The 14,445-nt window shown below is 40.5% G+C and overlaps 1 protein-coding gene across 2 annotated transcripts in view; it reads right to left on the bottom strand.

The window, feature by feature from the left end:
* CDC5L (cell division cycle 5 like) overlaps positions 1 to 14,445 on the bottom strand; it is a 51,783-nt gene that overhangs the window by 28,552 nt on the left and 8,786 nt on the right. For both annotated transcript variants that reach the window (XM_064597671.1, XM_064597672.1), the window contains exons 6-8: positions 8,630 to 8,848; positions 6,892 to 7,036; positions 4,344 to 4,532 (exon numbers count right to left, since the gene is read on the bottom strand). In XM_064597671.1, the coding sequence (XP_064453741.1) occupies positions 4,344 to 4,532; positions 6,892 to 7,036; positions 8,630 to 8,848 (553 nt within the window). The remainder of the gene's footprint in view (positions 1 to 4,343; positions 4,533 to 6,891; positions 7,037 to 8,629; positions 8,849 to 14,445) is intronic.

The following is a 14,445-nucleotide window of genomic DNA, read 5'->3' as shown; positions in this document are numbered from 1 at the left end:
AAGTTCAACTGTTCTGAGGCCACATGCTGAAAGAAAGCCCAAGCCATAGAGAGGCCACAGCAGATGTACTCCCCATTCCCAGGTAAGGACCTAACCCACAGCCAGCATCAACTACCAGACATGGAAAGATGATTCAAGCCCGTATGTGTCAAGATACCCCCAAATGTTGAGTCTTCTTAGCTGAGGCCCTAGACATCATGGAACAGAGACAAGCCATTCTTTTGTGTGCCGTGTCCAAATCCCTGACCAACAGAGATCATTAGCACAATGAAATGTTTTAAGCCGGTAAGTTCTGGGGCAAAAAGACAATAACCAGAGAAAGACTTATTCCATTACTCTGTTGTTCATATTCATGGAAAGAACCTTGAATTTCACATTATCAAAGTCCTGTGTGTGTTCTTTTTGCTAGTCCAAATACAAAACATTTTTCCCCAACTAGGCTCCCAAAAGGCTGGCCAGCTTTATACCTCTGGGCAGGAGACTGGAAGCCACTTCTCTCAGGAATCTGATTAAATCAACCCCCCAAAAGAAGATGTAGAAATATTGACATCAAGAATTTGCCAGTGATGGGCGCCTGGATGGCTCAGTTGGTTGAGCATCCGACTCTTGATTTCGGCTCAGGTCATGATCTCAGGGTCATGAGATTAAGGCCCACATTTGGTCCCATGCTCCGTGGGAAATCTGTTTGAGATTCTCTCCCTCTCCCTTTGCTCCTCCCCCTGTGTGCATGAGCTCTCTCTAAAACAAATAAATAAATCTTTAAAAAAAAAAAAAAAAAAAAAGAATTTGCCAATGAAACCCCCAGCCAGTTCAGCCTGGAATCAAGGAGGCCTTACCCATACCCAAGGAGCTTCTAGTCTACTTTTAATTGCCCTGCCCTTAACCCCTAGATATAAGCAGATGCAGGCAGAGAGCTAAAGATTAGAAGATATTTGAGGAGGGCGCCTGGGTGGCTCAGTTGGTTGAGCGACTGCCTTCAGCTCAGGTCATGATCCTGGAGTCCCGGGATCGAGTCCCGCATCGGGCTCCCTGCTCAGCAGGGAGTCTGCTTCTCCCTCTGGCCTTCCTCCCTCTCATGCTCTCTGTCTCTCTCTCTCAAATAAATAAATAAAATCTTTAAATAAAAAAAAAAAAAAAGATATTTGAGGAAACAGCCAATACGAAAAAGAGAGAACAAAAGAAACTTAAATACTATGCAGGGAAAAGAAAACTTATCAGAACAAAACAAAACCATCATTAATAGCCTCAGAGAAAGAAAACAAAATATTCATTAAATAAGATACTTAAAAATTGAACACATTTTTTTTTAAAGATTTTATTTATTTATTTAATTGACAGGGAGAGAGAGAGAGAGAGACAGCGTGAGAGGGAACACAAACAGGGGGAGTGGGAGAGGAAGAAGCAGGCTTCCAGCTGAGCAGGGAGCCCGATGCGGGGCTCGATCCCAGGACCCTGGGATCATGACCTGAGCTGAAGGCAGTCGCTTAACCAACTGAGCCACCCAGGCGCCCCTGAACACATTTTTAAAAAGAGCTCTTAGAAATTAAAAATGTGATAGTAGGGGCGCCTGGGTGGCTCAGTCGTTAAGCGTCTGCCTTCGGGTCAGGTCATGATCCCAGGGTTCTGGGATCGAGCCCCGCATTGGGCTCTCTGCTCCGGAGGAAGCTTGCTTCTCCCTCTCCTGCTCCCCCTGCTTGTGTTCCCTCTCTCGCTATCTCTGTCAAATAAATAAAATCTTTAAAAAATAAAAAAAATTAAAATGTGTTAGTAAAAACTGAACAAAGATAAAATTCAGAAAATCTCCTACCAATAAATCAAAAGGTCCATTAAAATAGAAAACCAGAGAGGAATAAGAAAATTTGAGGTTCATAAAAAGGAACGGACCAATGAAAGGAGGAAACAAAAATTTTCAAAATAATGTCCCAGAATCGAAGGCCATGAGTCAGTCTCCAGAAGGAAAAGATCCACCAAGTACCTAGCACAGTGACTGAAAATAGACCCACACCAAAAAAATATGCATGTGAAAAAGAGAAGGTCATGTAAGCTTCCAGAGGACGAGAAAAAGGGGTTTGCTATTAACAACCTAAATGGCACAGGTGATCTCAATAGCTGTAACAGAAGCTATAAGAGAAGCCAGAAGATGTTGGAGCACTGCCTTCAAAACTGTAAATAAAAACCATTTCAATATGGGAGTGCCTGGCTGACTCACTCAATGGAGCACGCAACTCTTGATCTCAGGGTCATGAGTTCAAGCCCCACGTTGGACATAGAGCTTCCTTAAAAAGGGGGGAAAAAAGAAAAGAAAAAAGACTTCAATCTGGAATTCTATACCCAGTTATACTATCAATCAGTTAAGAAGCTAGAACAGTAATTTATAGATATGCAAGGTCTTAAAAATTCCATCTGCCATGAACCCATCCTCAGAAAGTTACTAAAGAATATGCTTCACTAACAAGCGCATAAACCAAGAAAACCAAAGGCATGGGAGCCAGGGAAAAGGCAATCCATGGGACTTTCTAGGATGCCAGGAAATCAAGAGAACAAGCTGTAAATAAGATCTAAAGAGTAATCAGTCCAGAATAGAATGTCCACAAATTCTGGGAAAGACTTTGTCAAAAAGCTAAAAATATCTAAAATTTGATCACATTACAGGAGATTTACAGAGATAGTGTCAAGTCTAGAGTTAAATTCCTGCTAAGTAATCAGAAAATTTAGCATCTGAATAAGCATTAACTCAAAGAAAAACCTAATAATGTGCAGTATAGTAATTATAAGGCACTTTGTAGGCTCAGCAATATGGTTTACACAGTCATAAAGTAAACAACGAATACAGAGCTAACCAAAATTATGATATAACCGTAACAGAGTATGAGGTAATGTAAAGAGTTCATACAATGCATGGTACAGGAAGAGGGTGTGAGAGCCAAATGTTCAAATTCCCAAGTGGAAAAATGGCTAAAACTAAAAATAAATCAATAAGTAACAAGTGTCCTAGCAATAATGTGATAAAAACAAAGAGTTGTAACTGGTGTCTCTAGACAGCAAGCAATGAGGAGCACAACTGTTTCTCTTACTAAGTTTACAGGAACTACGTGACTCCAAATCAATACCTTAAAATTACATTTCTGGGGGTGCCTGGGTGGCACAGTTAGGCATCCGACTCTTGATTTCAACTCTGGTCATGATCTCAGGGTCGTGGGATTGAGCCCTGCATCAGGCTTAAGATTCTCTCCCCGACCCCACCACTCTGCCCCTCCATACCCCACTTGTGTGCACTCGCTCTCTAAAAATAAAAATAAAGTGGGCGCCTGGGTGGCTCAGTCGTTAAGCGTCTGCCTTCGGCTCAGGTCATGATCCCAGAATCCTGGGATCGAGTCCCACATCGGGCTCCCTGCTCGGCGGGAAGCCTGCTTCTCCCTCCCCCACTCCCCCTGCTTATGTTCCCTCTCTCACTGTGTCTCTCTCTGTTAAATAAATAAATAAAATCTTTAAAAATAAATAAATAAATAAAAATAAAAATAAAGTAAAATAAAATTATATTTCTGACTATCAGAGAAGAAGAAATGAGATGTAAGGGTGATCAAGTATTTTATTAGGTGTAGCTATCCTCTGGCATATAAACTCCCTAAGAACACACAGAGCTGTACATCCCATGTGTTTAGGAGAGAGGAGAACAGTACTGATGGCAGCCTGTCCCAAGCTAAGTACAGAAATGCAAGAAGTTTTAAAAATCACTACTACAACTCCTGAAACCAATACTGACTATATGTTAACTAAAATTAAAAAAAAAAAAAAAACCAGACTACATACATCTGCTTTCTAGGATTGCTAAGCAATATGAAATTTTGAAACGTTGTGCTTTAGTAACAGATACTAAAGATTAATGAAGGAGGAAGAGCTGGCTTCGAAAAAAAAAACCTATGGGGCGCCTGGGTGGCTCAGTTGGTTAAACGACTGCCTTCGGCTCAGGTCATGATCCTGGAGTCCCGGGATCGAGTCCCGCATCGGGCTCCCTGCTCAGCAGGGAGTCTGCTTCTCCCTCTGACCCTCCTCCCTCTCATGCTCTCTGTATCTCATTCTCTCTGTCTCAAATAAATAAAAATAAAAAAAATCTTTAAAAAAAAAAAACAAAAAACCTATGAATTGATAAATGTAGAAATGAAACCATGTAAATTAATCTGCTAATTGAGCTTCCCTAATAAAATCTCTAGAATCTATGCATTCAGGACTCAGTTTTAAACTGTTTACCCTAAAAGAAACACACCAAATCTCATACTGTCCTCCTTCGTAACACTTTCAAGGACAACAAGATGAAAGACTCGCACTACTACATGACAGCGTACCTGCAGAATTCTATCCTGGGAAGCTGGTGTGCGAGGTGTTCTAAGAGCGATGCTGTTGTTGGTGACATTGTACTCAGACAAAAGAGTACTGGAGGCAGAGTTTGTTATGCCAGATTCCTCAGCAGTCTGACGTGCAATTTCACTTGCTTGGCCTACTTTCACAACCTCCTGGAGTTCTGCATCTGAAATCTAAAAAGATACAGTTATCACCATACAGCAGTATTTTAACCAGAGAATAACACAGCTTCAAACTTCCACATTCTGGAAAGATGAATTGCTGAAGCTGTGTGATGAGTACACAGGGGTACTACTTTCTTTACTATTTGTGGATTTGAAAATTTCTATGATAAAGTTTTTAACAGTCTACCCTATATAATATGGGGAAAAATTCCATGTATGATATACTATCAAGCTGTAAAGTCTTTTATTTCCATAACGAAATTCTTTCAAACCAACTAACATTAATAAACCAAGAACATAAAATAATCGTGTTTGTATAAAACTATCAAAGGGGGAGTGGACTGAAAGCCAATTAAAATATCAGAGTCCAAGGGTGCCTGGGTGGCTCAGTCCTTAGGTGTCTGCCTTTGGTTCAGGTCATGATCCCACTCCCCTGCTTGTGCTCCCTCTCTTGCTATCTCTCTCTGTCAAATAAGTAAATGAAATCTTTAAAAAAAAAAAAAATCAGAGCCCAGAGGAATCTGGGTGGCTCAGTCAGTTAAGAGGCTGCATTCCGCTCAGGTCGTGATCCCAGGGTCCCGGGACGGAGCCCCACATCGGGCTCCTTGCTCAGGGGGGACCCTGCTTCTCCCTTTGCCTGCCGCTCCCCCTGCTTGTGCTTGCTCTCTCCCCTGCCCCCTCTGTGTGTCAAATAAATAAATAAAATCTTTAGGGGCACCTGGGTGGCTCAGTCATTGGGCGTCTGCCTTCAGCTCAGGTCATGATCCCGGGGTCCTGGGATCAAGCCCCACGTTGGGCTCCCTGCTCAGCAGGAAGCCTGCTTCTCCCTCCCCCACTCCCCCTGCTTGTGTTCCCTCTCTCGCTGTGTCTCTCTGTCAAATAAATAAATAAAATCTTTAAAATAATTAAATACATACATACATACATAAATAAAATCTTTTTAAAAAATCAATCCACTGAGCCACAAGATCCCTTGAGAAAAATCAAAAGGCATTACCCTTGGTAATTTTACAAAAATAAGCATCCTAAGGAGAACTAAGAAAAAAAGTTACAGGCAAACTCTTAATTTAAGAAATATCACTACTTGGGGGCGCCTGGGTGGCTCAGTTGGTTAAGCGACTGCCTTCGGCTCAGGTCATGATCCTGGAGTCCCAGGATCGAGTCCCGCATCGGACTCCCTGCTCAGCAGGGAGTCTGCTTCTCCCTCTGATCCTCCCCCCTCTCATGCTCTCTCTCTCTGTCTCATTCTCTCTCTCAAATAAATAAATAAAATCTTTAAAAAAAAAAAAAAAAAGAAAGAAATATCACTACTTGGAATGACATCTGACAAATTGATGTCATGTTTATACCCAAGAATTTTGTGTTGATGCAGCCAGCACATCATTTGGAGAAAGAAGCTCTTCTGTCCCCCTAGCTCCATCCGTCTGCTCCATTAAACCATCCAATTCTACGGAGCTGTACTACTCAAAATAAAACAAGAGCTTATTCAGAACTCCCATAGTTTTGACCAACTAAAATTAAGTCAAAGGAAGAGAGCGTGGATAAGCTGAATGAGGATATGTTTCTTTCTCTCTTCTCCACAACTCCCACATTAATTTTCACACTGTTGTCTCAAAAAGAGAAGTATGACACAACAAAACGTTCCCTATAAGAAAGCAGCCTAGGGGGTGCCTGGGTGGCTCAGTCGGTTAAGTGCCTGACTCCTGATCTCAGCCCAGGTTTTGATTTCAGGTGAGCTCAAGCCTGGCATTGGGCTCCATGCTGGGCAGCACTGGACTCCACACTGATCTTGGAGCCTACTTTAAATAAAAAGGGGGGGACGCCTGCATGCCACAGTAGGTTAAAGCCTCCAACTCTTACTTTCAGTTCAGGTCATGATCTCAGGGTCATGAGAAGGACCCCATATCAGGCTCTGCGCTCAGCACAGAGTCCGCTTGTCCCTCTACCTCCTACTCTGCCCCTCCCCCAACTCATACTCACACGAGCATGCACTCTCTCTCTCAAATAAATAAATAAAATCTTTAAAAAAGAAAGCAGCCTAAAGTCTACAAAGCCAAATATCACCTTTATGCTAGTCAGCTACAATAAGAGGCCAGGAGCCCTAACCTGTTTGCAAATTGCTAAGAGCTGACAAACCATCACAGGAACAGTTTAAGGCCTGATATAATTTATACAGAGAAGTTGTTACTTATTTACCATACTATATCACAAGGACTTATTTTTATGTGGCTCACCTATTACACTGTGAACTTCTTAAGGGCACCCAACACCTAGCAAAAACCTGGCACATAAACCCTCAAACATGTGCTTGCTAAATAAATGATAAAGATAGGAGTTCACACAATGAAAAACTGAATTAACAGATTACCTGAGGGGCAGGAAGTACTAGTTTGCTTCTCTTTTTAGTAAATTCAGAAACACCACTTGTCTGAAGAATAGCTGATGGTAGATCAGATTCTTTTTTCCTTTTCAAATGTTGCTTGTCTTTTTTTCTGTCCCTTCCTTCTTTTTCACTATCATGAATCAAAGTAAGTAAGAGATTTTGTAAAGTTACATATAATCAATAACAGTAAAAGCCATATAAATACTCATACACTTTGAACAAAATAATTCCATTCCTAAAAAAATTACTGATAAAAAGACAAAATCCAAATACATTAAGTTGTGCCCTACACCATCACTTACCCACTATATTCAAGAGGAATGCAGCTTAGAATAGCAATAGAATTATTAAGAAAATAAAAATACAGTACTAACTATGTACCAAACATTAAGCCTATATAAAGACTATGATGATAAACAAAATGTTATGTATAATTTCAAAATGAAAACAAAACTACTCCTACATCATGATAATACTCTTATAAAAGTATGTGTGTGCACATATGAAAATGAAGGTTGACAAGCATACAAAATGGGAAATAATTATATGAACAGGATGGGATTAAAACACTAAATTTTTAAATTTCCCTTTAAAACTGTTCTTTGGGGCACCTGGATGGTGCGGTCAGTTGAGCATCTGACTCTTGATTTCGGCTCAGGTCATGATCTCGGGGTTGTGGGATCAAGCCCCTCATAGGGGTCCACACTCAGTGGGGAGTCAGCTTGTCCCTCTCCCTTGGTTCCTGCTCCCACTCTCTCTCTTAAATAAACAAATCTTTGAAAATATCTGTTCAATAGTTCGTTATGATTCTTTTTTTCCATTATGATTCTTTTTAATTCACAAATTTTTTTAAAGGATATTTAAGTCCTGACAATTAATTATGAACACCAGGCTCAAGGCCACCTTTGAAAGCTCCAAGAATGCCTCCTCCCGGTCTGCATGTCAGCCTCTTCCCCATCTAGCCTGCCCCTTCCAGACGATCCGCTCCCACTTCAACCTCTTCATTTGCACAGGCTACCTAAAACAAGGTTTTAATTTGAGAAATAAATTTAATGGAGTACATCCAAGAAAATCCTGTTTCACAGTGCCTGACATCTGTCATTTAGTACCAATCCATGTCAACAAAAATGGAAGGTCAGTGAGGGAGCAGAAAACCAAAACTCTCTTGACAATCGGAAAAGGTTCTCCCCACGATATTCAGATGCAAGAATGGAGAAACCCTAAAAATCCCTAAAAATAGGCAAAATCCTCTGCACCCTTAGACAAACATTTTACAAACACACTTATCCCCATTAGTTAAAAAGATTTAAGTATGCATCAGTAACTTTTTTCTTTTAATTTCATTCTAAGAGAAACAAGATAAAATTTTCACTAGGAAAGACAAAAAGAAACATCCAATTTGGACAGATTCCTCAGGCCATTAGTGAAATAACTAACCCGCTCACAAACGTACATAAACGTTAAGATGGTGACTCAGTGAGCAGACAGTACACCAGAGCCAAGTGCTGACATTTCAAGAGATGCAAACACCCTTTTGTGCCAGAAACATGACAGCAAGGGTCACTGGTTTTCTCAGAAAGGTGAATCCAGTAAATAAATAAAAACACTATGTAGGCCACATTGTCCTACATAATAAAAATCTGGCTCTGACAAGAATAGTACATGGCCCTCCATAAAATTCCTACTATACTTTTTCATTTTCAAAATCAGAAAGGTGACTTACGATCTTAGTTCCCCATCAAGATCCTGTTGTCTTAATTTTCTGAAATCTGCATCAAGAGCCTGGTAGTTTTCCTCAGAAGTATCATAGAAACCAAGAGCAGGCTTTTTTTCAAACGGGATTTCAGCATTATAATCAACTCCTCTCTTCTTTTTTCTCTTCTTCTGAATTTCTATACCAGCTGCTCGAAGTTCTCTTCTCTTCTGGAGGGCTGCAAGGCGCCTGAAGAAAACGAACCCAAGATCACTTTCAAAATCACATACCATGTAATTTTATGAAGAAATAGAGTGAAGAAAACTATCTGGTTATTTGGGGAAGAAATATTTATTTAAATCCTCACCTCACACCATTCACCAAAACACTGGAGATTGGAATTCCCCTTCTGATTTAAAGGTTACACACACAAGCAAAAAGAAAAACTAAAAGGAACTACAAGTAAATATGTGTCTGGTCTCTGGATGGGAATGTATTCACTTGATATAAATTAAACAAAGGGCAAAGGTAAAGATCAACAGCTTTGCATTTTTTTTTTTAACATTTTATTTCAAGTAATTTCTACACCCAATGTGGGGCTTGAACTCACGACCCCGAGATCAAGTTGAATGTTCTACCAACTGAGCCAGGCGGCTGCCCCAACAGCTTTGAATTTTAAATTTTATATCTCTATACCACTATTTTTATTAAATCATGAAACAAAATTAACAGGCAAATAACAGGAAAAACATTTGCAATTAATATTGGCAATGGTTAGATATAAAGAATCTATGCAGGTTTTCGGGTTTTTTTTAATGTATCCTAAGGGGGGATAAAAAGAAGGAAATAAATAGTTCATTAAGGAAAAAGATGCAAATAGCCAAAATAATAAAAGGTATACTTAGCTAAGAATCACAAATTAAATCAAGTACCAATTCTGCATATCTCATTAGTAGTCTTCAGTTTTTTTGTTTTGTTTTAATGGCAAGCCATGCAAAAAGTGGACAATCACCCACACTGGTAATGGAAAGTAAATTGGTAAAGCTTCCCCAAAGAGAATTTGGAAATATACATTAAAACCCCTAAAGTTTCTCACATTTTTTAACCCAACAATTTCACTCCTCAGCCTTTAGCCTAAAGAAATAAATACCATGAACAAGGCCTTAGCTACACGACTTCACCAAGCCCTGTTCATTAGCTGATAACTGGACACAATCTAGACATCCAATAGTAAGAAATTAGTTAAGAGCATTTACAGCATAGCTATAAGATAGGATATTATACAGCCATCTGTATAACCTTAAAAAAAAAAAATCTGTAAATCTACTCTGCCACAGAAAGATGCTCAAGACATATTGGTATGTCAAAAATGTTACCAAATTCACATGTTACAGAGCAACATGTAAAAAATTATATGCATATCTATCAGTGAACCTATGCATATAAGATGTGAAACATGTCTACCAAAATATTAACAGTAATAATCACTGGAGGTTGGAATTTCATTTCATCTTTACTTTTTTGTACTTTCCCGTAATGCTATAATTTTAATGATTTAATGATGAGAAAAGCTATTTACAGTATTAATGGGGGAAAATCAGTATGCAGAGCCTCATGCTGGAAGTTGCTCTTATGTTTTTGTTTTTGTTTGAGATTTTATTTATTTGACAGAGAAAGACACAGCAAGAGAGGGAACACAAGCAGGGGGAGTGGGAGAGGGAGAAGCAGGCTTCTCGCTGAGCAGGGAGCCCGACGTGGGGCTCAATCCGAGAACCCTGGAATCATGGCTCGAGCTGAAGGCAGGCACTTAACGACTGAGCCACCCAGGCGCCCCTCAGTCTGTACTTCCTAATTGATTAAGTTCTTTCCAGCTTATCTTTTAACTCAGACAAAAGACCCTGCAGGCAAAGCAACCCCCCCTCAAGCAATAAAGACTGCCCTGAGCCAGCGAGACCCTGTGTCAGTGACTCCTAGACAGCGATCCACCTGCCCTTTCCGGCCCACCTGCACGTACCCACTGACCTTTGTCCCACATTTTCCTTATATAAACCTGGAAATATTTTCGGCACTTTGGAGACAGTCTTTGAGATGTTAGTCCGTGGTCTCCCCGGTGGTGGCCTCACCAAAATACATTCCTTTCGTGATTCACCACCACTCATCTCTCTGCCTTTGGAATTTTGTTGGCAGCAAGTGGCCAAACCCGGTCTGTTTGGGACCCCCCCGGAGCTGGGTGCTCTTACACCCCTGCACCCCAATCTAGCAAAATTCAGTTTAAAAAAAGTGTGGTAGCTGAATTAAGACCCACCTTCTCTTCTCTTACCCCCTCTCAGGTCTGGGAGATAGAAACTCTACTCCACGCTGATGCAGCCAAAAACACAGGGTTCTCTCCCCCACACCACTCTAGTTCCCAACAGGAGTGCTTTCATTCCAGGAGGGGCAGAACATCAGCAATTCCCATCCTGCCTCCAGACACCTGTTGCAGAGGCTAAATTCCAACAAGAGTTGCCCAGACCAGGGCCACTTCCTTCTTCTGCCCAAATAGAAGCTCTACCTTGGGACAATGCTGTTAAGAATATTGGTGCTCCAGTAAGTAGTCCTTGTCCCAGCTTGAGGGATGAGGCTTCCACAGTAGGAGAAGCAAGCCATGGAGACCTGCGGTTGCTGCCTACACCTAGCACTCAGCTCCTACGGTGGGGATGTCATTCAAAGACAAACACACCAGAGCACAGGCGTAGAACAGAGAACTCCAATTCTCCCCCAAAAGAAACTGACTTCATTTGCTAGAGTATGGAGAAAATGTTCAAGCCTAAAGGTACTCTCAAAAACAGTGGAACTTGTGAAAGGTAACTGGGAAGAAACTGGTAGATTCACTGAAGATACAGGCTAAACTATAGGCCCACTAGTTTGCCAGAGAGAAACAAAGAAAGAAACAAATGGGAGGGCCTTCCTGGGGTCAGAACAAATACCTGACCTGAAGGTTAGTTCTGAAACTACCCCTTCAAAGGAGCCCAGGTTTAATTGGATCAGTTTGTGGAACAATTTGTGCCCCACGACATTGTTGGAAACAATACAGCAATCAGCTGGCAATTAGTAGAGTTTAAAAACTGGGTGTAGCCAGGGAAAAAGATGTCAAAGTATGGTCAAAACCACATCATCCCAGGGTGACTGTGGGCATACCCAAGACCGCAGCCTCCATGAGGAGCAACATCAGAGGCTTTACATTTCTGAGGAGAGGGAAGGAGAGAAGAGACTTCACTAAAATAACCCACAGTCACTAAACAAGCAAACAAATAATATAATAAGTTGGGGGTAGGGAGAACATAGTACCCAGAATTGCTCCAATGTATCATCTAAAGTGTCCAGTTCCCAACAAAAAAATTTGAGACACGCAAAGAAACAGGAAAGCATGACCCATACACCAGAAAAAAGCTGGCAACAGATGGCAACAGAAACTGCCAGTGAGAACAACCAGATGTCAGATTTAGTAGACAGACTTCAACAAAAAACAAAAGGAAACTGTGATTAAAGAAGCAAAGGAAGGTATGATGAAAATCAGTAAAGAGACAGAAATAACTTAACCATATACAAACTGTGGAGTTGAAAAGTATAAAGCTAAAAGGAAAACTTCACTAGAGGGGCTCAACAGTAGGTGTGAACCTACAGAAGAACTAGTGAACTTATGGAGAGATGGGTATACAATCTGGAAAAAAAGAGAAAATGAAACAGGAACAGAGCCTCACAGAAATATGGGGCATCATTAAGTGAACCAACATATGCACAATAGGAATACCAAAAAAAGAGAGAAAAAGGAGAATAAAATATTCAAAGAAATAATGGCTGAAAATTCCCCAAATTTACTGACCCTACACATCCAGAACAATCAACAAACTCCAGGTCAGATAAAAAAGAAATCCGCAAACAGAAACATCATGCTAAAAATGCTAAAAGCCAAAGACAAGGAGAAAATCTTGAAAGCAGCAAGAGAAAGATGATTTCATGGCTTAGAAGGGAACTTCAATAAGATTAATAGCTAACTTCTCATCAAAACAGCATATACAATATGATCCAATTTTATACAAATATTACTATGTGTGTATGTATACACATAAATGCAGCTCTGCATTATTTTTTTAATTATTATTTATTGTTATGTTAATCCCCATACATTACATCATTAGTTTTAGATGTAGTGTTCCATGATTCATTGTTTGTGCATAACACCCAGTGCTCCATGCAGAACGTGCCCTCCTCAATACCCATCACCAGGCTAACCCATCCTCCCACCCCACCCCCCACTCCAGCAACCCTCAGTTTGTTTACTGAGATTAAGAATTCCTCATATCAGGGGCGCCTGGGTGGCTCAGTCGTTAAGTGTCTGCCTTCGGCCCAGGTCATAATCCCAGGGTCCTGGGATTGAGCCCCGCATCGGGCTCCCTGCTCAGCTGGAAGCCTGCTTCTCCCTCTCCCACTCCCCCTGCTTGTGTTCCCTCTCTCGCTGTGTCTTTCTCTGTCAAATAAATAAATAAAATCTTTAAAAAAAAAAAAAAAAGAATTCCTCATATCAGTGAGGTCATATGATACATGTCTTTCTCTGTTTGACTTATTTCGCAGCTCTGCATTATAAGAAAGGCCTGCAAGGACACATTTACAAAGTAAAGTAATTTCATTCTTTAAATAAGGGAAATAAAGACTTCAAATGACATCAGAAAACCTTTACAATATCACGCTAAGTGAATAAAACCAAGCCATATAGCATCGTATCAACCACTCCCCCCAAAGAGAAAAAAGTACAACACGGGAGGAAAAGTGTATTACTTTTATAATCAATAATCAATAAAAAGCTTTAAAACACCCAGGGACGCCTGGGTGGCTCAGTCTGTTAAGCAGTTGCCTTCAGCCCAGGTCATGATCCCAGGGTCCTGGGATCGAGTCCCACATCGGTCTCCTTGCTCAGCGGGGAGCCTGCTTGTCCCTCTGCTTGTGCTGTCAAATAAAATCTTTAAAAAAAAAAAAAGTTTTAAAACAGATCTGTAATTTAGCATTAAAAAAGGAAACAGGCCTGCAATGTATTTTGCATACAAACCAATCTAATCTAAGATACATGTACAACACAAGTTATTAAGATTTATAGATTCTATAAGAAAATCTACAAGATAGTACAGATTTAAATCTGCTGAACAGTATTTAAAGCAAGCAATACCAGTTATACTCAGCGAGAAGCATCCTTGGCCCGACCTACGTGGCTAAAAGGCTCAAAATATTTGGTCTCCAAACACCAATGGACAAAAATGAAAAAGTGAATTTTTTTCAACCCTACTCACATTACTTAATCTTAAATAGTGTACAAAAGAGAAAAATGACTGAAACTGGGCAGAAAATTGAGCATCTCCTCTTGGTTTACTGTTTCAGGCCATTCATACCCCCCTTAAGTAACTATTTTGGTCTAGTGACTCGCCAGCTATGCCAACAAGCATCCTCAAGCACGAATCCTCCATCCCAGGATCTGGAACCTCAGAGTCATTACTAGGGAAACTATCACATCCTAGTCATCAAGTCAGGAAGCACTTCCCAGTATGGGGACCAAAAAGGCAGCTGTGAAGACTGAGAAGGTTATTCCAATGCCTGAATTCCAAAAGCTAATAAGCTCTTATACAATTCATATTTTCCTTTTATCCACTTCATCTTGGTTTCTGGGCCATTAGAAATTATATCAATCATGGATCTAACCAAAAGGAAAAAGGAAGGGGAAACTGGAGAAAACCTTGAACAGACAGCAATACTTAATTCCACTCACTTTTTTTTTTTTTTTTTTTTAAGATTTTATTTAGGGCGCCTGGGTGGCTCAG

Source organism: Mirounga angustirostris, unplaced genomic scaffold (assembly GCF_029215605.1).
Source record: "Mirounga angustirostris isolate CCGP_5_RB_7025 unplaced genomic scaffold, mMirAng1.0.hap1 SCAF_8, whole genome shotgun sequence".
NCBI lineage: Eukaryota > Metazoa > Chordata > Mammalia > Carnivora > Phocidae > Mirounga > Mirounga angustirostris.
Note: the sequence above shows the minus strand (reverse complement) of the source record. Positions and strands in the feature narration are given on the sequence as shown.